General features: G+C 43.0%; 1 protein-coding gene and 2 non-coding genes across 3 annotated transcripts in view; all 3 read left to right on the top strand.

Moving 5' to 3' along the window:
- The window catches only part of LOC139237765 (elongation factor 2-like), a 49531-nt gene that overhangs the window by 18719 nt on the left and 5208 nt on the right, over positions 1-25604 (top strand). The window contains exons 9-13 of the mRNA XM_070866952.1: positions 2533-2728; positions 5085-5343; positions 9704-9811; positions 20892-21245; positions 22138-22320. Of these exons, the coding sequence (XP_070723053.1) occupies positions 2533-2728; positions 5085-5343; positions 9704-9811; positions 20892-21245; positions 22138-22320 (1100 nt within the window). The remainder of the gene's footprint in view (positions 1-2532; positions 2729-5084; positions 5344-9703; positions 9812-20891; positions 21246-22137; positions 22321-25604) is intronic.
- LOC139252933 (small nucleolar RNA SNORA5) lies at positions 16583-16716 on the top strand. The gene has a single exon (XR_011591727.1). It is a non-coding gene; the product is annotated as a small nucleolar RNA SNORA5 (small nucleolar RNA).
- Positions 21384-21515, top strand: LOC139252944 (small nucleolar RNA SNORA5). Its single transcript, XR_011591738.1, has one exon. It is a non-coding gene; the product is annotated as a small nucleolar RNA SNORA5 (small nucleolar RNA).

Here is a 25604-nt window from a genome sequence, read left to right on the forward strand (position 1 = left end):
TTCCTTTAGATACTAATCCAGCTCCCTCTTGAAATATAAAATTGATTTTGCCTCTAGTACCCTCTCGGGTAGTGCATTCCAGATCTTGACCACTCGCTGTGTATATAAAAAAAAAAGTTTTTTCCTACGTTGCCATTGGTTCTTTTACCAATCAGCTTAGATCTGTGTCTTCTGGTTTGCGACCCTTCTGCCAATGGAACAGTTTCTATCTACTCTGTCCAGACCCCTCATGATTTTGAACACCTTTCTCAAATCTCCTCTCAATTTCTGCTCCAAGGAGAACAACCCCAGTTTCTCGAGTCTATCCATGTAACTGAAGTCCCTCATCCCTGGACTCATTCTCGTAAGTCTTTTCTGCACCCTCCAGTTAGGGCCGAACCAGTGTTTTATACAGGTTCTTCATAATTTCCACACTTTTGTACTCTTGTACCTCTATTTATGAAGCCCAGGATCCTGTAAGTCTTTTTAACTACTTTCTCAACCTGGCATGCTACCTTCAACGATTTATGCACACCTACTCCCAGGTCTCTCTATTCGTGCACCCTCTTTAGGATTGTACCATTTAGTTTCTATGTTCTCTCATTCTTTCTACTAAAATGCATCACTGCACTTTGCTGCATTAAATTTCATCTGCCCATTTCACTAGCCTGTCTGTCTTCCTGAAGTCGTATCACTCTCCTCACTGTTCACTATATTTCCATCTATTCCATCAGCATTGGTGCCCTTGGAAAAAATCTCACCTTGGTCCTCAGAATCTCACCACGATCAGCCCCAACATCACTGGGCACACCAGCATCACCAACACCACCACCAACTTCTCTGCAATCACCTGATGCTGCACAGGACACGACATCAGCACCCGACCACATTACTGCCCCGATCGCCAAGGATGGCCTCACCATGGCCAGATTTACTTCACTTGATGCTGTTCAGTGAAGGCTGTCAGTGAGGTTTAAAAGTATAGTGTAAAGAATGAATTCTGGAAATAACGAATGGGTGGTACCATTGTAAAACCTGTTAAAAGCTCCTTACCTCTCATTTTATGATCTTGAGATTGAATGAGTTGGAATAGGAGATTGTGTCTTTATTTCAAAAGGTACTTGTGTTGACGAGGGAAGAATAATTCAGGGGAGTAATGAAGAAAATATTGACAAAGAAATGAAAAAAGTTGCAAATGAATGTTGGAGGCTTAAAGTGATCAGCTGACTGACTTTGTTTTAATAACCTGTGTATGAGCAAGGTATAAGATCTTCAGATAGGGGATCATTCAGACCTTGGGCTTGACCATTATATGGAGAATGATTGAAAATTGAGGTAAAAGAGAAATCCAAATTTTGTGGAATTGGCTTTAGTAATAGTGATGTGGTTTCATTTGGAGTAGTGGTCAGAAGTGTTGGTTCATGAAGGTGCAAATGTGGAGCCATCAGTGGCAAAGAGATGATTGATTGGTTCTTATAAGACTTGAAGTTGTTTTTCAGTTATTTTAGAGACAGGATTTTCATTGCCCCATTAGTGGGTGTGATGGTGAGCAAGATGTAGTGTTCAGCCATTGAGTTACAAGAAGAATGAAGGCTTTGTGAGCATGTAGAAAGTTGTTGACTAGAATTTGAATCTTTGGCAAAAGAGTGGATAGTGTTGTATGGAGATCATTTATATGAAGGGACCGTGAGATAAAAGGATAGAACCTGACGATGCCTGTGCTAATGGAAGATATACCTGTGAATGACCCATCAACTACAATGTAGGTAATTTGAGAGGAAACTAGATAGCTATCAAAATAATTTTGTTGGAAGTCCATATCATAGTAATTTGTTTCATTCCTAAAGTGGGGTAGGTGATAAATGTGCACCTGGTGTGGTAGGAAGCCATGCAGAACAGAACTATAACAAAAACAACTTGTGTTTATATAGTAGCTTCAATGAAAAATATCCCATGGTGCTTTGCAGAAGCATAATCATACAAAAATGGATGCCAAACCAAGAAGGAGATACTCAGAGGAGTGACTAAAGTAGACTACAGATTCAATATCTGGGCTGTCCTAAAATAGCTTATCTCAGCAAGGGCAGGATTTGTACTAATACACTTGGTTTCAGAACCCCTGGACCAAAGATAGGAAAAATTGATAGTGCTCCCACTCCTGATTGCTAATAAGTAACTTCCTACCAGAATGTGCAAAAGTATGGACAGTTGTGATGACCTCCATGGTCAGATAATCTGTTAACATTTGCTAACCAGCCTCAATGAGAAATCACCATTTGTTTAAAGACATTTGAAGAGCTTTTAATATCTCAGGAACCATATCCAAGATGAACCGATGTCTTCATGATTAGTGGAACAGATTCTGTATGCTGGCGATCATGGAGTTGGCCATATTTTCAAAGTGATCAACAGTATGGTGCACTGCTTTTGTCATGCTTAAGGGGAGAGAACAAACAATACATCTAGGGGAACTAGAGGGAGGGAACAAAGGAAAAGTTTTAAAGTATTTTTCTTCATGGCCTAATCTCAGACAAAGCCTATTATTTCCTACAGGTATTAAGAACTGTGACCCAAAGGCTCCACTGATGATGTACATCTCTAAAATGGTACCCACAACAGACAAGGGGCGCTTTTACGCCTTTGGCCGTGTGTTTTCTGGTGTTGTATCGACTGGTCAGAAAGTGCGCATCATGGGACCCAGCTACACACCAGGCAAGAAGGAAGACCTTTACCTGAAGCCCATTCAAAGGTTTGTATCTTGATAGAGGATATGGGGTGATTAAGTTAAAACCCTACTATCGCATGTCATATAGATCAGATACATAAAGGACAAGGCCACCAGTATCTTGGTCTCAAAACTAATGTAATGAGATAAAATGAACAACTGTTGATTCTGAATCTTGAATCTAGAAACTAGTCCATCTCAAACAAGACCACAGACCATAATGTGACCAAGTTATAGATATTTCATTGACATCATTGTATATCTTGTGTGCTTAAACTTCATGTACAGTGGAACCTTAAATTACTGATCATAGTTTGTAATGATCACTCATTTATTACAGACAAGGGCCTTTTCAAGGAAAGAGAGGTTAGAGATGCCAGTTTGCTAGAACAGAAGGGTTACGGGTGAGGTTTTTGAGGGCAAGGGTGTTTGAAAGGTGTCTGAACTCCTACACGGCAAACGATAAAGTGCAACATCCCCACTGGCACCTGGGAATCCCTGGCCCAAGACCACCCTAAGTGGAGGAAGAGCATCCGGAGGGCGCTGAGCACCTTGAATCTCGTCGCTGAAAGCATGTAGAAACCAAGCGCAGACAGTGGAAGGAGCATGCGGCTAACCAGACTCGCCGCCCACCTTTTCCTTTAACAACTGTCTGTGACAGAGACTGTAATTCCCATATTGGACTGTACAGTCACCTGAGAACTCACTTTGAGCGGAAGCAAATCTTCCTCGATTTCGAGGGTCTGCCTATGATGCTGATGATGTTGGAAAGGGAGGGGGACAGTGACTGAGGAGAGGGAATGACTTGTTGTATCAACCAGCCTGGGGGGTTATGAAGGGAAGCTGGTGCTCTGTATAGTTGGATTGGGTTTGAGGGACCAGAAAGTGGGTTTAACGAGATGGGGGTATAGGAACAAAATAAAAACACTAAGGAGGTAAAATTCTACTTTGGCAGGGGTCCAAAAAGTGGATCAGCCGAACGATTTTCCTTTCCATTGAAGTCGATGGAAAGAAAAGTCGGGCGGGGTGTAAAACGGTTGGCTGATCAGAGACCGCTTGTTTTGCGCCCCTGCTGAAGTTGAATTTTATTCTCGGTCTTTCTCTGAATAAAGGTCTTTGGTGAACACTAAATCACATTGAGTGGCCAATAGCTGGCAGCCTGATAGATCCTACTTCAACAAGGACCTGATCTTCATTCTCAGTGTATTTTGTTTTGAAGCGTCACCAACTCTTCATTATTGTCCCTTATTTTAGATCATGGGGGACTGATAACTGCCGCCAGAATATGGGAGAGTGATCAAAAATAAACGAGCATCAGTGTAAAGTACTGTCTATTCCCCTTTTTATAAAGACACTGGGGATGAAATTCCCCTATGTCCCGATTCGGGGCGGTAATCTGCACGGGGTGGGACTTCCTGCGCTGGGTGCAGTAAGTCCCGCCCCGGCTGCTGAATTGGGCTTACCACCCCTCAAAGGAAGTGGAGCGTAGTCTTGTGCACTCCACTTCCTTTTGGGGTGGGACCAGCGGCACTAATGGTTAAAGGGGAAGGCCACAGCGCACTCTGTAAGGCCTCTGCTGGACCACCAGGACAGCATGGTGCCGGGCTGCATGCTGGCGACCTGGCCAATGCAAAATATCTAAGATATCTGGTGACCTCCCCTTTAACTTCCGCTCCGCAAGCGATGTTGGCCAGATTTGTTGGCACCCACGAGCCACGTGGCAAATTTCCTTGCAAGGCGGTAAGGGGTCGGCGCACACTGATTACATCATCGTCTGTTGTGTGGCTGCCCAGGGCATGGAGCTGCCTCACCAAACTCCTGGGCAATTCCCAACCCTGCCTCCCCTTCCCCCCCCCCCCCCCCCCCCCAGGCGAAAAGTGTCTTCTGTCCATTAGCACCCTCCAGAGGTGCTAACAGGCCCCTGAAAAAGGGACAATTAAGCCCCCCCCCCCCATGTCTTCTGTTGGGCTGCAGCTCAGTATAAGAACATGAGAAATGGCCCCTCAAGCCTGCTCCGCCATTTAATAAGTACGCTTGTTGTCCATTCTTATATTTGCCTGCTGTATTGATTACTAGTACAATCAGCACACACAGCAAGTCCCAGTCATTGGTGCCCAGAACACTGGGGGAGGGGGCGGGGGGGATGGAAATGCTAGAAGGGAAATTCCATGGCAGGAGAGAATTTCTGCGGAGCAGAATCTCACAAAACCAAGGGCCTTGACTATATATGATCTGGTCAAATTAACGATACCTGTATCAGATCTGTATATGAATTATATGCTTCCTTCTAAAAGGTTGTGCAAGAGACTTTTTCTATCTGTGCTAGTTTAAATAGTGATGTAGAAATGTCTGAATGCTAAGCTGAATTATTTGACTGCAGAACCATTCTGATGATGGGCCGTTATGTTGAGCCAATTGAGGATGTCCCATGCGGCAACATCGTAGGTCTGGTCGGTGTTGATCAATTTCTTGTAAAGACCGGTACCATCACCACCTATGATCAGGCTCACAATATGAGGGTGATGAAGTTCAGTGTTAGCCCTGTCGTACGTGTTGCTGTTGAGGCCAAGAACCCAGCCGACCTGCCCAAGTTGGTGGAAGGTCTGAAACGTTTGGCAAAATCTGATCCTATGGTTCAGGTAGGCTTGTTTCTCTACCAATCAAACTAGTGTAGCAAAACTGGTTTGTCCTCATAATAACACTAGAATTCAAAAACATTTGCTTTTGGCTACTATAGAATATATATGGGATGATTAATGGGCCAGATTTTGCTGTGAAAATACCGGTGAGGCTAATGGCGCTCGCTGTTATTTATGTGCAAATGATGCAGCAACTTCAGGCGAGTGCAGGTGCACGGTTAAACATGAATATCCAAAAGTTGCTGTGCGTGTTATGCCGCTCCACCGTTGGCTTCAAAAACAGCATCTCGCTGTCTGGCTCATTGAATGGCGTGAAGTTGCTGTATTTGCGTGGTAGATACAAACTAAACTCGTCACAAACACCTTTTAACAACTGGCACTGAAAATGAACGATTACAAGTACAGGTTCAGCATTGAGAATCCGGACACGGACGATCCGTGACGGGGTCGTCCGGAATCTGGACCTCCGCCTCGGGCTGCCGCCAGCCTCTTCCCCCGCCACAGGCCGCCCCCCGCCATCATTCGACCGCCCCCCCCCCCACCTACCTAGGCCCAGGCGTTTCCAGGCTCGGGATGTCGGAAAGACGTTCCGAAGTCCAGAAATACACAGAATCCGGAGCGGCCTCAGTCCCGAGGCTTCCGGATTCTCGATGCTGTACCTGTATAGAGTCCCATTCCTTCAGCTATTGTTGGAGATTGTAAAAATGTCAAATTTACAATAACATTTTAAAAATTGAACTTTTACTTTCTGTGCTAGTTTAATCTTTCCTCTTTCCCTCTCTTTATTTCTCTTTCTGTACCTGATTTGACATTGAATTCAAATTTTCTAATCTAATTTTCACTTCCTTCTCCATCCTTGCGCTGTTTATTTGATCAAGTGAGGAGGTACACAGTTGCTTGCCCTGTTCACTCGGGACACAGATGCCCTGTTTTCCTCACTGCGACGTTATCAGCTCGCACTAGAGTCCCTGCCACAGCAAACTCTGGCCCAGTATCTAAATCTTATAAAATACTTCCTGCTGTACAATACAAAGCCACATGGAATAACTTGCAAAGTAAAAGAAGAATTGTTGATAATGGATTTTATCGTCTGGATTTAAAAAACCTTGGAAGCTATAAAATCTGAAATGTACTAATATTTTCACATTTTGTGACCCTTAAATATAGGGGTATGACTTGTGGACTGGATTATTGTGCTGTAAATATCCAATGTGAAGGCTGCAGTACATTCAGGAGAGGCAGATGAAGATTATAATCTATTCAAACTTGACTTGCAATTTAAGATTCATTCCAAGTTGTAAAATGTACAGTTCTGCACTTTATTGGCACTGATATAAATAACTTAATTGTTTAGATTTCAAGCACATCTTCTGACAACTGACTTCCCCCTCCCCTACCACCACCCAAGTTTGTTAGTTTAAAATTAAACTGCAAACTCCCCCCCCCCCCCCCCCATTCTAAACTTCATTACAATTTAAATTCTCATTTAAAAAAAAAAATTAAATGAGAACAGTGACTCCTTTGAAGAAACTAGTTCATGAAACTACAATATATGTTAACAGTACAACAGTCGGAGTTCAGTTAGGTCTGAGATTCCTCCTGAAGTTGTCTTGAGTTTTCAGGACTTGTTAGATAATTGAGAACCAACTTGGTGTTGCAGTAGCTCAAATACTTCACAATCCTGTAATCATTGGTTTGAATCTCAGCACAGGTGGAATCATGTATGCAATTTAGTCTCATTTATCTGTAGTATTCAGAAACTTGCATCTTGTGTTGACTATACAGATTGGACCTCCCTTATCCGGAACTCTCTTATCCAGAACCACCCCTTGTTCAAAGCCATTCCCGGGTGGCACATGCACACAACGCGGCCATTGAAACACATCAATGAAAAATACATTTGCCCAACTTCAGAGCCGATGCCTTCGGGGCCCGACAGCCCGCCGACACCACACTGATGGAAATTCCAATAAAAATTGTTCAGAAAATGTTTTCAAAGTACTTAACTTTTTAATATTTTGGATCAGCTTTGAATCAATTCCTTAGATTTTGAGAATATCCTAACTCTAGAATAGTTTGGTCTCCGATGTGAGCTGAGACTGACAGTCGTTCCAGGCAATTGGCGCACGAACACACTGAAAACACATGACCTCCCCTTATGCGGAAATATTCTTCATTTGGAACAGGCTAGGTCCCAAGGGTTCCGGATAAGGAAGGTTATAAGAACATAAGAAATAGGAACAGGAGTAGGCCATGCGGCCCCTCGAGCCTGCTCCACCACTCAATAAGATCATGGTTGATCTGATCATGGACTCGGCTCCACGTCCATGCCCGTTCCCCATAACCCCTAATCGTTTAAGAAGCAGTCTATTTCTGTCTTAAATTTATTCAATGTCCCAGCTCTCTGAGACAGCGAATTCCACAGATTTATAACCCTCTGAGAGAAGAAATTTCTTCTCATCTCTGTTTTAAATGGGTGGTCCCCCTTATTCTAAGATCATGCCCTCTAGTTCTAGTCTCCCCCTTCAATGGAAATGTCCTCTCTGCATCCACCTTGTCAAGCCTCCTCATAATCTTATACGATCGCCTCTCATTCTTCTGAATTCCAATGAGTAGAGGCCCAACCTACTCGATCTTTCCTCATAAGTCAACCCCCTCATCCCCGGAATCAACCTAGTGAACCTTCTCTGAACTGCCTCCAAAGCAAGTATATCCTTTTGTAAATATGGAAACCAAAACTGCATGCAGTATTCCTGGTGTAGCCTCACCAAAACTTTGTATAGCTGTAGCAAGCCCTCCCTGCTTTTATACTCTATCCCCTTTGCAACAAAGGCCAAGATACCATTGGCCTTCCTGATCACTTGCTATACCTGCATACTAACCTTTTGAGTTTCATGCACGAGTACCCCCAGGTCCAGCTGTACTGCGGCACTTTGCAATCTTTCTCCAATTAAATAATAACTTGCTCTTTGATTTTTTTTTTCTGCCAAAGTGCATGACCTCACACTTTCCAACATTATACTCCATCTGCCAAATTTTTACCCACTCACTTAGCCTGCCTATGTCCTTTTGCAGATTTTTTGTGCCCTCCTCACACATTGCTTTTCCTTCCATCTTTGTAACGTCAGCAAACTTAGCTACGTTACACTCCATTCCTTCTTCCAAGTCGTTAATATAGATTGTAAATAGTTGGGGTCCCAACACTGATCCCTGCGGCACCTCACTAGTTACTGGTTGCCAACCAGAGAATGAATCATTTATCCCGACTTTCTGTTCTCCGTTAGTTAGCCAATCCTCTATCCATGCTAATATATTACCCCCAACCCTGTGAACTTTTATCTTGTGCAATAACCTTTTATGTGGCATCTTGTCAAATGCCTTCTGGAAGTCCAAATACACCACATCCACTGGTTCCCCTTTATCCACTCTTCGTTACATCCTCAAAGAACTCCAGAAAATTTGTCAAACATGATTTCCCCTTCATAAATCCATGCTGACTCTGCCTGGCCGAATTTTGCTTATCCAAATGTCCTGCTACTGTTTCTTTAATAATGGACTCCCAACATTTTCCCAACCACAAATGTTAGGCTAACTGGTCTATAGTTTCCTGCTTTTTGTCTGCCTCCTTTTTTAAATAGGGGCGTTCCAATCTGCTGGGACCTTCCCAGAATCCAGGGAATTTTGGTAAATTACAATCAATGCATCCACAATCCCTGCCGCTACTTCACTCGACCCTAGGATGCAAGCCATCAGGTCCAGGGGGTTTATCTGCCTTTAGTCCCATTATCTTACTGAGTACCACTTCCATTGTGATTGTGTTAAGTCCCCCGCTTCCATAGCCCCTTGAATATCCACTGTCAGAATATTGTTAATGTTCAACCTGTACTTCCGATTAGGAAGAGCTAAAAGAGAAAGCAACATTGAAAGAATGGGAGATAGAAGAAGAAAGTTGGGATCAGAGGTAAATTGTTTGCAGGTTATCTTACTGAGAAGAAATTATGAATATGTTGAGCAGCTTTGGTGTATAAGAGAAGTGTCCCTCATTGATCTACCAAGGAAGCTGCTTACTTGGAACGAGATTTTTGTACAGAAAATAGCTGAAATATGTTGGATTCCAGATATGGAATAAATACATCATGGAGTATAAATTTGTTTCCTGATACCTTAAAAAAAAAGGCACTGGACCAGAGGCCAAATATTTTCTTATGTGCAGGGGGAGACGAGAGAGAGAGAGCTTTCTGGGGCATTTATGCATCTTAGTGGGTTAGATCAGCTTGGATCAGGGAACATGGTATATGGCTGTAGAGGGGGTTGATGTAAAGAATTTTAAATTCAGTAACTGACTCTATAAATCTTGCAGTGCATCATTGAAGAGTCTGGTGAACACATTGTTGCTGGTGCTGGTGAGCTGCATTTGGAAATCTGTTTGAAGGATCTTGAAGAAGACCATGCCTGCATCCCCATCAAGGTACCTATTAAAATGATGCACATCTGCATAGTTACAGATGGTTAGGGGTGTGCTCTTTGAGAGCTTTTGATTGAAGAAAATTGTGTCATTCAAATAGATAACCAGGTTTTGGTTGGAGGACTGTATATAAATCTGTTTAAATTTGATGTAAAATATAACATGTGTTCTGCTCACCACTTGTGATAGCAATACTCCCTCTGAGAGGGTATAAGAATAGATTTGTGGCTAACATAAAAGAGAACCCAAAAGTCTGTTAGACACACACAAATAGTAAAAGAGTAGAGTCAAAGAGAGCATGGAGCCAATTGGGGACCAAAAAGGGGATATTCTTGAAGAGGCAGAGGACATGAATGAGATACCAAATGGGTATTTTGCATCTGCCTTCACTATAGAAGAGGATTCTGCCGATGTAGCCGTAAAGGAGGAGGCAATTGAGACATTGGATAGGATAAAAAAAATAGACAAAAAGGAGATATTTAAAAGATTGGCAGTCCTCAAAATACAAAATGTCACCTGGTCCGGATTGGATGCATTCTAGGACACTGAGGAAAGTAAGAAAGAAAAAAAAGACTTGCATTTATATAGCGCCCTTCACAGCCATCGGACGTCTCAAAGCGCTTTACAGCCAAGAAATTGCAGAGGCTCTGGCTACAATCTTCCAGTCATCCTTGAAAATGGGGGTGGTGCCAGAGGACTGGAGGATTGCAAATGTTTAAAAAGGGGGAGAGGGATAAACCAGGCAAATACAAGCCAGTCAGCTTAATGTCTGGTGGGAAACTGAGACAATAATCCGGGACAAAATTAATTCACATTTGGAAAAGTATGGACTAATAAATGAAAGTCAGCACTGATTTGTTAAAGGAAAATTGTGTTTGACTAATTTGATTGAGTTCTTTGGTGAGGGTGGTGCAGTTGATGTTGTGTATTTGAACTCTCAAAAGGGGTTTGACAGAGTTCCACATCATAGACTTGTTAGAAAATTTAATGCCCGTGGGATTAAAGGGACAGTGGCATTATGGATACAATATTGGCTGAGGGACAGAAAGCAGAGCATAGTGGTGACTAGTTTTTCAGACTCATAGAATTATAGAAACTTACAGCACAGAAGGAGGCCATTCAGCCCATCGTATCCATGCGGCCGACAAAACTATCCAGCCCAAAACCATTTTTCAGCTCTTGGTCTGTAGCCTTGTAGGTTACGGCAGTTCAAGTGCATATCTAAGTACATGTTAAATGCTATGAGTGTTTCCGCCTCTACCACCCTTTCAAGCAGTGAGTTCCACACCCCCACCACCCTCTGAGTGAAAAACAATTCTTCTCAAATCCTCTCTAAACCTTCTATCAATTACTTTAAATCTATGCCCCCTGGTTATTGCCCCTCTGCTAAGGGAAATAAGTCCCACTCTTATCTAGGCCCCTCATAATTTTATACACCTCAATTAAATCACCCCTCAGCTGTTCCAAAGAAAATAATCCCAGCCTATCCAATCTTTCCTCAGAGCTAAAATTCTCCAGTCCAGGCACCATCTTCATAAATCTCCTCTGTGACCAGAACTTCACGCAGTACTCCAGCATAACCTCCCTGCTCTTGTATTCTATGCCTCGGCTGATAACGGCAAGTATCCCGAATGCCTTCTTAACCACCTATCTACCTTCACGGATCTGTGGACATGCACTCCAAGGTCCCTCTGTTCCTCCAAACCTCTGTGTCCTACCACTTACTGTGTATTCGCTTACCTTGTTAGCCCTCCCCAAATGCATTACCTCACTTCTCCGGATTGAATTCCATTTGCCACTGTTCTGCCCACGTGATCAGTCCATTGATATCTTCCTGCAGTCCATTTTTCGTCTTCATTATCAACCATACAGCCAATTTTTGTGTCATCTGCAAACTTCTTAATCATACCCCCTACGTTCAAGTCTAAATCATTGATATATATACCACAAAAAACAAGGGACCTAGTACTGAACCTTACAGAATCCCACTGGAAACAGCCTTCCAGTCACAAAAACACCCATCAACCCTTTGCTTCTTGGCTCTGAGCCAATTTTGGATCCAACTTGCCACTTTGCCCTGGATCCCATGGACTTTTACTTCCGTGACCAGTCTGCCATGTGAGACCTTATCAAAAGCCTTGCTAAAATCCATATACACTACATCAAACGCACTACCGTCATTGATTCTCCTTGTTACCTCCTCAAAAAAGTAAATCAAGTTAGTCAGACACGACCTTCCCTTAACAAATCCATGCTGACTGTCCTTGATTAATCCGTGTCTATCTAAATGAAGATTTATCCTGTCCCTCAGAATTTTTTCCAATAATTTTCCCACCACCGAAGTTAGGCTGACTGGCCTGTAATTACTCGGTCTATCCCTTTCTCCATTTTTAAAGAACAGTACAACGTTAGCAGTCCTCTGGCATCACACCTGTAGCCAGAGATGATTGGAAAAAGATGATCAGGATTGGAAAATGGTCAGGTTGAAGAAAAATGGTGTTTCTTAGGGGTCAGTATTAGGACCACTGCTCTTTTTGGTATAATAATGACTTGCACTTGGGTATACAGGGCATAATTTCAAAGTTTGCAGTTATGAAACTCGGAAATGTAATAAACAATGAGGATAGTAACCAACTTCAGGATGACATTGACAGACTAGTGAAACTGGCAGACACATGGCAGATGAAATAACGCAGAGAAATATGAAGTGATACATTTTGGTAGGATGAATAAGGAGAGGCAATGGGCCCAAGTTTCCACATGATTTGCGCCTGATTTTTAGGAGCAACTGGTGGAGAACGGACTATCTTAGAAATCACAATTCTTCACATTTTTTTTTTCTGCAGTTCTAGTCAGGTAGAAAGAACAGTTCTACTTTGGAACAGAATTTTTTCTTCAAAACGGGGCGTGTCCGGCCACTGACGCCTGATTTGAAAGTTTCCACAGTGAAAACATACTCCAAACTAACTTAGAATGGAGCAAGTGAAGATTTTTGTAGAACTGAAAAAACCTGTTCTACACATTAAAAAATCAGGCGCAGGTTACAAATTAGGCGTCCAGAACGAGGTGGGGGGGGAGGGGGAGGGAAGGGGGCGGAAGGGAAGTAATTAAATTCTACAATAAATCCTTATTTATACTTCTACAAATATTATACAAATAAATCCAACCTGAATAAACATTTATAAGCAAAGAAAAGATTAAATAAACCATCTTCCTACCTGTGTGAAAGTGCTTCAGGCAGGGAGAATGCTGCAGTCAGCCTGAGGCGCCCGTTCTTCCCGCGGGTGGGGGAGGAGGCGCCCGTTCTTCCCGCGGGGGGGGGGGGGGGGAAAGGAGGTGCCCATTCTTTCCCGCGGTGGGGGAGGAGGCGCCCGTTCTTCCCACCGGGGGGGGGGGGGGGGGGGAGGCGCCCGTTCTTTCCCGCGTGGGGGGGAGGAGGCGCCCGTTCTTCCCGCGGGGGGGGGGGGGGGGAGGGAGGGAAGAGAGACAGTGAGAAGGCTGAAAGTGCTGATGCCAATGTGCTTTTATTAAAAAATGTTCAAAAATTAAACAGCGACAGAAAACTACAAAAATGGCCGAGTGCCAATGTTTCCTGCTCCAACGCGCACGCGCAGCGTTGCCAGCAGGAAAAAAACTAATTTAAATAGTACCCGCCCCCTCCCACTTACAAAATCGGCGCGAGTGTAGGCTCCACCCCCCTGGGCGTCATGCCAGGCAGACAAGGAGCTGCAGAACGCTCCAGAATCGCACGGTTTTTTTTAGGCGCGAAAAATGGGCGCCCAGCTCGGAGGGGCGCCCGTTTTTTATCGTGTGGAAACTTGGGCCCATAATGAGCCAAATGGTGCAATTTTAAAGAGGATGCAGGAACAGAGACACCCTGGGGGTGTATGTACACAGATCTTTGAAGGTAGCAGGGCAAGTTGAGAAGGCTGTTTTTTTAAAAAAAAACATGGGATCCTTGGCTTTATTAATAGTGGGATAGAGTACAAAGGCAAGTAAGTTATGCTAAACCTTTGCAAAACACTGGTTGGGCTTCAGCTGGAATATCGTGTTCAAATCTGGTCACCACACTTTAGGAAGAATGTCGAGGCCTTGGAGAGGATGCAGCAGAGATTTACTAGAATGGTACCAGGGATGAGGGGCTTCAGTTATATGGAGGAGCTGAAGTTGTTCTCCTTAAAGCAGAGAAGGGCAAGAGGAGATTTGATAGAGCTGTTCAAAGGGTTTTGATAGAGTAAATAAGGAGAAGGAAGGGTTGGTAATCGGAGAGTACAGATTTAAAATGATTGGCAAAAGGATCAGAGGTGACATGAGGAAACATCTTTTATTACACAATGAGTTGTTGAGATCTGGAATGCATGGCCTCAAAGGGTGGTGTAAGCCAATTCAATAGTAACATTTAAAAAGGAACTGGATAAATACTTGAATGGAAAAGAATGTACACGGTTATGGGGAAGCAGGGGAGTGGGATTAATTGGGTGGCTCTACCAAAGAGCCAGCACAGGCACGATGGGCCGAATGGCCTCCTGTGCAATATCATTCCATCATTCTATGATTCTATGTGCTCTGTATGTGTCTCTTGTTTAAAATTGTCACGTCAGGATCTCCTTGGGGTATAACAGTGGCATTCAAGAACCAAACAAGTCATAGGATATTGCATCTTAATAATTCTATGCATGCAAATGCCATATTTGTACCATGTTGCTGTGGGGTATTGCTGAGACATCATAGAAACTTACAGCACAGACGGAGACCATTTGGCCCATCATGTCTGTGCTGACTCTTGGAAAGAGCAGTTTTGCTTAGTCCCACGCCCTTTCTTTTTGTCTGTAACTCCTAAGTTATTAATTGTCAAGTAGCTCCCTTTTAAAATTACTTATGGAATCTGCTCCATCGCCTTTCCAGATTCCGACAACTCTCAAGTGGAAAAAATTCTCTTCATCTCCGCTCTAGATCTTTTCCCAATGATTTTAAATATATGCCCCCTTTCACCTTGAAAACCTCTTATCGAGTCACCCCTCGACTGTCTGCTCCAAGAAGAACAATCCAACTTTTCCAACCTCTCCTCATAACTAAAGTCCCTCATCCCTGGTAAACCTCCCCTGTACCCTTTCTAAGACTCTTGCATCTTTCCTGAAGTGTAGTGCTCTGAATTGTCCACAATACTCCACCTGAGGCCTAACCATTGATTTATAAAGTTCTATCATGATCTCTTTGCTTTTATATTCTGTGCCTCTATTTATAAACCCAAGTAACCTATATGCTTTTTTTAACCACTTTATCAACTTGCCCTGTCACCATTAAAGATTTGTGTATATGGACACCAAGATCTCTCTGCTCATCTGCACTTTTCTAAATTGTGCCATTTAGTCCTCCCACAGTGCATCATTTCACATTTCTCCGCACTGAACTCTATCTGCCATGCTTCTGTCCATTTCACTATCTTGTCCAATGTTATTCTGAAGTCTACAACTATCCTCATCACTATCTATTATGTTGCCCAATTTCATATCATCTGCAAACTTGATAATGCTGCTCTCTACGCATTTATAACAATTGCAAAGAGTAATAACCCAAAGCTGACCCTTGGGGAACACCGCTGCAAACTACCTGTCAGTCTGAAAAACATCCATCCTCCTGTCACTGAGCCAATTCCGTATCCATACCACCACCTTCCCTTTAGTTACATATTGTTAATAAGCCAACTGTGTGGCATTTTGTTCAATGCCTTCCAAAAGTCCATATATACATTTACTACACTACCTTGATCAACCTTCTCTGTTACCTCATCAAAGAATTCAATCAAGTTAGTCAGACACGATTTGCCTTTAACAAATCCATGCTGGCTCTCCTTGATTTAACCCATGATTTTCCAAAACGGGTTTATTTCGTCCATGATACTGGTTTCCAATAACTTCCCCGCCAAAGATATTGGGCTGACGGGCCTGTCGTTTCCTGGTTTATCCCTCTCCCCTTTCTTGAATAATGGTATAACATTAGTAACCCTCCAATCCTCTGACACTACTCCTGTATCCAATGAGGATTGAAAGATTGTGACCAATGCCTCTTCTATTTCTTCTTTCAGGAACCTAGGATACATTCCATCCGGACCAGGTGACTTACCAACTTTCAGTAAAGCTAATCTTTTTAGTACGTCCTCTCTATTACTATAATTTCCTTCTCTTTTAGTATAATCTTCACGTCATCCGCTTCCTTTTTGAAGACTGATGGAAAATACTTATTTAATATTTTAGCCATGTCCTCTGCCTCTACATGAAGATTTCCCTTTTGGGTTCTTAACAGGCCTAACTTTTTTCTTGGCTAACCACCTACACTTTATATGTTTATAAAATATTTTGGGGTTCAATTTAATGTTGCCTGCTAATCATTTCTCGTAACCTCTCTTTGCCTCTCGTATTAACCTTTTCAATTCCCTCCTGTACTTTACTTTCCTAATCTTGATGGTTATTAACTGAATCTCGCTCCTGGCATGTGTCATTTTCTGTTTTACTTTAATTTTTTTATTTCCTTTGTCATTCAGGGTGCATGAGCTTTGGATCCCCTACTTTTTCCCTTCAAAGGAATATGCCTAGTTTGTACCTGAATTATCTCTTCCCTGAATGCCTCTATTGCTGCGTGACTGCTTTACCCTGCAATCGCCACTTCCAATCTACCTTTGCTAGGTTTCTTCTTATATAAATTAGCTCTTCTCCAATTTATTTTTATGCTTAATAGTGAGAAACGGAGGAGATCGGTGGGTTAAAATTCTGACCATGCAGTCATTTACATTTCTGTGTATTCTCTGTGATAGTTTACACTCTAAAATGGCTGCTGATAGTAAACATGTAGCTCATGGGCCTCTATGCTGACTTGTGAACATGGAGGATGATCATAAGTTACAAACAAAATATTGTTTTAAAAATAAACTTGCTAAATCTGGATCCAGCTATTCATTCTTCTAACGACGAAATTTGGCAGAACTCTTCACATTTCGCTTACTGAAAACTGAAGTATTCTGACTTTCATTTCTGACATTTTTTAGAATGGTTCTAACTTGATTTTTTTTTAAATTCAGTGAAGTATAATGATCAGTGTATGATATTTTCACACTGCCTCGTGGAAATGCCCATTTGTACACTTATTATGTAGATTTCAATTCTTAGTTTCTTCGACAGGAGTTATTATTTGAGACACACCAAAAACCAATTCTACTCACTGGCTATAGAATTGTTTGGAAAGAGAAATAGACTTCCGTGTTTAAGAAAAAAAGGTTTACCTAACTATAATGGATTATAGAGTACCAAAAATACAATTGTAGATTCTTTGAGCTTGAATTGTGTCTGGAGGGAACATTTTTAATTGTTTCTAGTAAACAATAACTTGTATTTATATAGGGCCTTTAACATAGTGAACCGTCCCATGGTGCTTCACAGGAGTATTATGAGATTTTTAAAAATTTGACGCAGAGCTGCATAAGATTAGGGCCTGTGACCAAAAGCTTGGTCGAAGAGAGAGGTTTTAAGGAGTGTCTTGATGGAGGTTAGAGAGGCGGAGAGGTTTGGGCAGGGAATTGGGACCTAGAAGACACTGCCACCGATGGTTGAGTGATTATAATCGGGGATGCTCAAGAGGGCAAAATTAGAGGAGCGCAGACATCTCCAGGGGGTGCTGGAGGAGATTAGAGATAGGGAGGGGGCGATGCCATGGAGGGATTTGAAAACGAGGATTAGAATTTTGAAATCTAGGCATTTCTTAACCAGGAACTAATGTAGGTCAGCAAGCACAGGCGTGATGAGTGAGCGGGACTTGGTGTGAGTTAGGATACAGGCAGCCGAGTTTTGGATCATCTCTAGTTACGTAGGGTAGAATGTAGGACACCAGCCAAAAGTGTCTTGGAATAGTCAAGTCTAGAGATAACAACGGCATGGATGAGGGCTTCAGTAGCGGATGAGTTGAGGCAAGGGCGGAGACGGGCAATGTTACGGAGGTGGAAATAGGCAGTCTTGGTTATGCTGAAGATATGTGGTCGAAAGCTCATTTCAGGGTCAAATATGACACCAAGGTTGCGAACAGTCTGGTTCAACCTCAGACAGAAGTTGGGGAGTCAGTGGCAAGGGAACCGAGTTTGTGGCGGAGACCGAAAACAATGACTTCGGTCTTCCCAATATTCAATTGGAGAAAATTCTGCTCATCCAGAACTGGATGTCAGACAAGCAGTCTGACAATTTAGAGACGGTGGGGGGGGGGTAGAGGGGGGTAGAGATAAGTGGTAGTGAGGTAGAGCTGGGTGTCATCAGTGTACATATGGAAACTTGATGCTGTGTTTCGGATGATGTCGCCAAGGGGCAGCATATAGATAAGAAATAGGGGGCCAAGGATAGATCCTTGGGGGACACCAGAGGTAACGCTGCGGGGCGGGAAGAGAAGCCATTGCAGGTGATTCTCTCGCTACAATTAGATAGATAAGAATGGAACCAGGCGAGTTGAGTCCCACCCAGCTGGACGATGATGGAGAGGCGTTGGAGTGGTCAATTGTATCAAAGGCTGCAGACAAGTCATGAAGGATGAGAAGGGATAGTTTGCCTTTGTCACAGTCACAAAGGATGTCACTAAACTACGACATGCCGTATATATTGTATTTAAAATATGTGTAATCTCCTGAGTGGCTGTATGATTCGAGTCCTGCAGTGGGAGTTGAGTATTTTTATTGCGTAACATGAACTGTTTTCTAGAGCAATTTTTACCTTCGATATTTTCTGTTCTCTTTCCTCTTTTGGTCTAAACCAAATTAAGCTGTGGTCACTGTTACCTAGATGGTTTCCTACTGTAACACACTTCACTTGCCCTACTTCATTTCCCAGAATCGGATCCTTGTTATACTAGAGATGCATTGATCTAGAAAGTTCTATACACATCAGAATTTTCTCTCCTCCCCTACCCTTAGCGCTGTGTTTTCCCCAGTCTATATTGGGGTAATAAAAACCAAATAGATTCAGTCCTAGAAACATCTAGTATATCTTTTCTATTTAGAACTGTAACATCATACTTAATCAATACTGACCTTGCGTCTCCTCTGTTCTCCTCTTTATCATTCATGAATACTTCGTAACCAGGAATATTAAGAACCCATTCCGAGCCTTGTTTGAGCCGTGTCTCTGTTAATGCAGTCACATCATAATCCCATGTGGCAACTTGTGCCTGCAGCTCACCAACTTATTAGTTACATTGATGTACAGACAATTTAATACCTCTTTCATCACTTGCTATTTTCCTCAATCTGGTCCCTGCAATTTTGGGGATATTTCTAATTTTACTACTGTTTATATCTGTGTCCTCTGATCTCATTGCTGCTCTTTTCTGCTATTTTCTGGTCCCCCTACCCAGCTAAATTAGTTTAAACTCTCCCCAACAGTACTAGTTAACCTCTCGGCAAGAACATTGGTCCCGGCTCTGTTCAGGTACAACCAGTCCATCTTCCCCAAGAATCTGCACCACCTCTCCAGTCACGCATTTGCCTGCACTATCTTCCTTTTTCTATTCTCACGAGCATGTAGCACTGAGAATCCTGCGATTGCTGCATTTTTTGAGGTCCTGTTTTTTAAATCTTTTTCCAAGCTCCTGAAATTCTGCCAGAAGGACCTCAGCACTTTTTCTGTCATTGTCATTGGTTACAATATGGACCACGACTTCTGGCTGTTCCCCTTTCCCTCACAGATTGTTCTGCACCCGCTCGGTGATATTGTTTAACCTGGCATCAGGGAGGCAACATACCATTCGGGATTCATGTTTGCAGTTACTGAAATGCCGTCTATCCTTTTAATTATCGAATCCCCAGTGGCTACTACATTTCTACTCCTTTTTTTTTCCCCCCTGTGTGCAGTCAAATCTCCTTCAGTGCCGAGTGTTTGATTCTTGCTGCATTCCTCCAAGGAGTCGTCACCCTCCTCGGTGTTCAGAACTGGCTTGGAGGATTTCTGCGCTATCTGTGTCTTCCTCCTGCCCTGTCGCCCACTCTCTCACCTTCTGTGGCAGTGGGGTGACCACCTCCTGTAATATACGATCCAAGAAACTCTCACACCCCTGGTGGCACTTCCAGGACGCATGAAGTGTCCTGGAGTTCTCCCATAGAACAGGATGCGCATGGATCAGAAGCCCGCTGACCTGCTCTGGTAGTCAATCCACTGACCTCTGAATCACTGAGACTCTGACCACTAAAACACTTGACACTGGATTCTTTTTATTTAAAAAAAATTAAGACACTGATAAATTGACCTAAAAGGCTGAGCTACTAAAATAGTAAAAATGTTAACTAAAAACACTATAATTGATGTCTATCAATCGAAAACACAATAGAAATTACCATCCAGTAAATCACCATCAAGTAAATCATCAACAGTGAAAAAACAATTTAATGACACAAACTAACACTTGCCTGTTACCCACCAATCTGCTCCCTTCGCAGCAGTGACATCACTTTGAATTTCTGTGTGTTCCGTGTTCAGCTCCTGCTGACTAGCCCTCGGGCTCTCTCCGCTCTCACTGACTCTGCCTCTGGTTCTCCTGCTTTTATCTACTGGCCTCTCGCACTGTTCCTGCTAGGCTCGCGCGCTCCGCTCGCACTCACATTTCGACACTTTCAGTATCTCCACAAGTTGGCAGTCATCTCAAGCCTGTGCTTGTTAACCTAATAGCTTGTTTCAAGGATCAAAGGACGGTGTTTGGCAGCAAATTATCCCTTCAACTAATATGAGGAGAAATTGGAAAAAAGGCTTTAAAGGGATGATTATCTTTGCAAGAAAGTAATTTCTCCGTTTTGAATTGAACGATGACAAATCTCACTGCGTATAGACTTGAGTGAATAATCAATTACCATGGGGCTTTAGTATTTATGCGTGGGGTGAAAGTGTATTTTAACTGTTTTCTTCTCTCTGCGCTCCAGGGTTGTTAACAGAAGTTGGTTGGACTGTCGAACAGAGAAGTTACTGATTTACAATTCTATTGTCGAATATTAACTAATGAATGAGGATTACCTATCTGCTAACTTCTTGTACTGTCTTCTGACCTTTTTGTTTTCTCTTAACAGAAATCTGATCCAGTTGTGTCTTACCGTGAGACAGTAAGTGAAGAGTCAAGCCAGCTCTGTCTATCCAAGTCTCCAAACAAGCACAATAGGCTATACATGAAGGCCCGCCCCTTCCCAGATGGCCTGGCCGAGGACATAGACAAGGGGGACGTCACTGTTCGTCAGGAGTTGAAGCAGCGGGCCAGGTACCTTGCTGAGAAATATGAGTGGGATGTTTCCGAGGCTCGCAAGATCTGGTGCTTTGGACCCGACGGCACAGGCCCCAATATCCTGGTTGATGTTACCAAGGGAGTTCAGTACCTGAACGAAATAAAGGACAGTGTTGTAGCAGGTTTCCAGTGGGCAACCAAGGAAGTAAGTTCAAGCAGTACAAGTTACTGTAATGGAGAATACAAACTGAAGCTAGATTTGAGGTTACAATGTATTTTTACACCTGACAGTGTGAAATTGGGGAGATTGAAGTGCATACTGGGTGGGTTAAAATCCTGACCATGCAGTCATGTACACTTCTGTGTATTCTCTCTGATAGTCTACACTCTGAAATGGCTGCTGACAGTAAACATGTAGCTCATGGGCTTCTTGTGACTTGTGAACATGGAGGATGATATTATGCTGCAAATAAAACATTAGAATTCTGGAATAAACTTGCTAAATCGGGATCCAGCTTATCGATCTTCTAACAATTTAACTTAGCAGGAGAACTTTTCACATTTCACTCACTGAAAACTGGAGTATTCTGACTTTCATTTCTGGGACTTTTTGGGATGGTTCTAACTTCACAAAACCAATTCAGTAAAATGTAATGATCAGTGTATGAAATTTTCACACTACCCAGTTGTGAAAATGCTCCTTTATACACTTATTATGTAGATTTCAAAATTCTTAACTTCCGCAACGGGTTATTGTTTGAGACATATCAAAAACTAATGCTACCCACTGGCTATAGAATTGTTTGGAAAGAGAAATAGATTTATGTGTTTTAAAAAATAAAATAAAAAACCTTTACCCAACTTTAATGGATTATAAATGATCAAAAATACCCATCAGTACAGTTGTAGATTCTTTCCTCTGAGTTTGACTTGGTCTGGGGTGAGCATTTTTCATTGTTTCTGGTAAACTGCGGCATGCAGTATATACTGACTTTAAAATATGTGTAATCTCCTGAGTGGCTGTATGATTCAAGTTCTGCAGTGGGAGTCTCTGGTCCCGAGTGTGTTTTTCTCGCATAACATGAACTGTTTTCTAGGGCGTTCTGTGCGATGAAAATATGCGTGCTTCAAGGTTCGACATCCATGACGTGACATTGCATGCTGACGCCATTCACCGCGGTGGTGGCCAAATTATCCCAACAGCCAGGAGAGTCCTGTACGCCTGTGTACTGACTGCACAACCAAGACTTATGGAGCCCATCTATCTAGTAGAGATCCAGGTAAGGTCCGTCCTCAAGGGAGTGCTGAATTAAAGTATAGTTGCGTATGTCTTTATATACCATCCCTCATCATCATAGACAGTCCTTCAGAATTGAGGAAGACTTGCTTCCACTCTTAACCTGAGTTCTTAGGTGGCTGTACAGTCCAATATGAGAGCCACAGTCTCTGTCACAGGTGGGACAGATAGTCGTTGAGGGAAGGCGTGGGTGGGACAGGTTTGCTGCACGCTTTTTCCGCTGCCTGCGCTTGATTTCTGCATGCTCTCGGCGACGAGACTAGAGTAGCTCAGCGCCCTCCCGGATGCACTTCCTCCACTTGGCAGTCTTTGGCCAGGGACTCCCAGGTGTCAGTGGGGATGTTGCACTTTATCAGGGAGGCTTTGAGGGTGTCCTTGTAATGTTTCCGTTGCCCACCTTTGGCTCGTTTGCCGTGAAGGAGTTCCGAGTAGCGCACTTGCTTTGAGAGTCTCGTGTCTGGCAAGTGAACTATGTGGTCTGCCCAGCGGAGCTGATCAAGTGTGGTCAATGCCTCAATGCTGGGGATGTTGCCCTGGTCAAGGACGTTAACGTTGGTGCATCTGTCCTCCCAGGGGATTTGTAGGATCTTGCGGAGACATCGTTGAGATAGTAGACAACCTGAAACCCAAAATAGAGAGCAAACACCTCACTGACCACTAAAGTTCAGTATCTTGTGGGAGCTATTTTACTTGATTGGCAGTGGTTTGCACAGTAATTGTGGTATTGGTACCACTTTTGCTATTAAATCAACTGCATAGTAGACATTCCACAGAATAGCAAACTTGAGGCATGAAATGCTTTGTTGAATTGAATGCAATGTATCCTCAATTAAACATAGAAAATAGGTGCAGGAATAGGCCATTCGGCCCTTCGAGCCTGCACCACCATTCAATAAGATCATAGCTGATCATTCCCTCAGTACCCCTTTCCTGCTTTCTCTCCATACCCCTTGATCCCTTTAGCCGTAAGGGCCATATCTAACTCCCTCTTGAATATATCCAACGAACTGGCATCAACAACTCTGCGGCAGGGAATTCCACAGGTTAACAACTCTGAGTGAAGAAGTTTCTCCTCATCTCTGTCCTAAATGGCCTACTCCTTATCCTAAGACTGTGTCCCCTGGTTCTGGACTTCCCCAACATCGGGAACATTCTTTCCGCGTCCAACCTGTCCAGTCCCGTCAGAATCTTATGTTTCTATGAGATCCCCTTTCATCCTTCTAAACTCCAGTGTATAAAGGCCCAGTTGATTCAGTCTCTCCTCATATGTCAGACCAGCTATCCCGGGAATCAGTCAGGTGAACCTTTGCTGCACTCCCTCAATAGCAAGAATGTCTTTCCTCAGATTAGGAGACCAAAACTGAACATAATATTCCAGGTGAGGCCTCACAAAGGCCCTGGGCAACTGCAGTAAGACCTCCCTGCTCCTGTACTCAAATCCCCTAGCTATGAAGGCCAACATACTATTGGCCACCTTCACTGCCTGCATGCTAACTTTCAATGACTGATGAACCATGACACCCAGGTCTCGTTGCACCTCCCCTTTTCCTAATCTTCTGCCATTCAGATAATATTCTGCCTTAGTGTTTTTGCCCCCAAAGTGGATAACCTCCCATTTATCCACATTATACTGCATCTGCCATGTATTTGCCCACTAACTTAACCTGTCCAAGTCACCCTGCAGCCTCTTCGCATCCTCCTCACAGCTCACACCGCCATCCAGTTTAGTGTCATCTGCAAACTTGGCGATACTACACTCAATTCCTTCATCTAAATCATTAATGTATCTAGTAAAAGATTGGGGTCCCAGCACTGAGCCCTGCGGCACCCCACTAGTTACTGCCTGCCATTCTGAAAAGGACCCATTTATCCCAACTCTCTGCTTCCTGTCTGCCAACCAGTTCTCTATCCACGTCAGTACATTCCATGTGCTTTGATTTTGCACACCAATCTCTTGTGTGGGACCTTGTCAAAAGTCTTTTGAAAGTCCAAATATACCACATCCACTGGTTCTCCCTTGTCCACTCTACTAGTTACATCCTCAAAAAATTCCAGAAGATTTGTCAAGCATGATTTCCCTTTCATAAATCCATGCTGACTTGGATCGATCCTGTCACTGCTTTCCAAATGTGCTGCTATTTCATCCTTAATAATTGATTCCAACATTTTCCCCACTACTGATGTCAGGTTATAATTACCCGTTTTCTCCCTCCCTTTTTAAAAAGTAGTGTTACATTAGCTACCCTCCAGTCCAAAGGAACTGATCCAGAGTCGATGCATCCACTATTTCTAGGGCCATTTCCTTAAGTACTATGGGATGCAGACTATCAGGCCCCGGGGATTTATCAGCCTTCAATCCCATCAATTTCCTTAACACAATTTCCCACCTAATAAGGATATCCTTCAGTTCCTCCTTCTCTCTAGACCCTCGATCCCCTAGTACTTCCGGAAGGTTATTTGTGTCTTCCTTCGTGAAGACAGAACCAATTTATTTGTTCAATTGGTCTGCCATTTCTTTGTTCCCCATTATAAATTCACCTGAATCCGATTGCAAGGGACCTACATTTGTCTTCACTAATCTTTTTCTCTTCACGTATCTATAGAAGCTTTTGCAGTCAGTTTTTATGTTCTCGGCAAGTTTCCTCTCGTACTCTATTTTCCCCCTCTTAATTAAACCCTTTGTCCTCCTCTGCTGAATTCTAAATTTCTCCCAGTCCTCAGGTTTGCTGCTTTTTCTGGCCAATTTATATGCTCCTTACTTGGATTTAACACTATCCTTAATTTCTCTTGTTAGTCACAGTTGAACCACCTTCCCCATTTTATTTTTACTCCAGACAGGGATGTACAATTGCTGAAGTTCATCCATGTGATCTTTAAATGTTTGCCATTGCCTATCCACCGTACACCCTTGAAGTATCATTTGCCAGTCTATTCTAGCCAATTAACGCCTCAGACCATCAAAGTTACCTTTTCTTAAGTTCAGGACCCTAGTTTCTGAATTAACTGTGTCACTCTCCATCTTAATAAAGAATTCTACCATATTATGGTCACTCTTCCCCAAGGGGCCTCGCACAACAAGATTGCTCATTCGTCCTTTTGCATTACACATCACCCAGTCTAGGATGGCCAGCTCTCTAGTTGGTTCCTCGACATATTGGTCTAGAAAACCATCCCAGTACATTCCAGGAAATCCTCCTCCACCGCATTGCTACCAGTTTGGTTAGCCCAATCAATATGTAGATTAAAGTCACCCATGATCACTGCTGT

Source organism: Pristiophorus japonicus, chromosome 2, assembly GCF_044704955.1.
Source record: "Pristiophorus japonicus isolate sPriJap1 chromosome 2, sPriJap1.hap1, whole genome shotgun sequence".
Taxonomy (NCBI): domain Eukaryota; kingdom Metazoa; phylum Chordata; class Chondrichthyes; family Pristiophoridae; genus Pristiophorus; species Pristiophorus japonicus.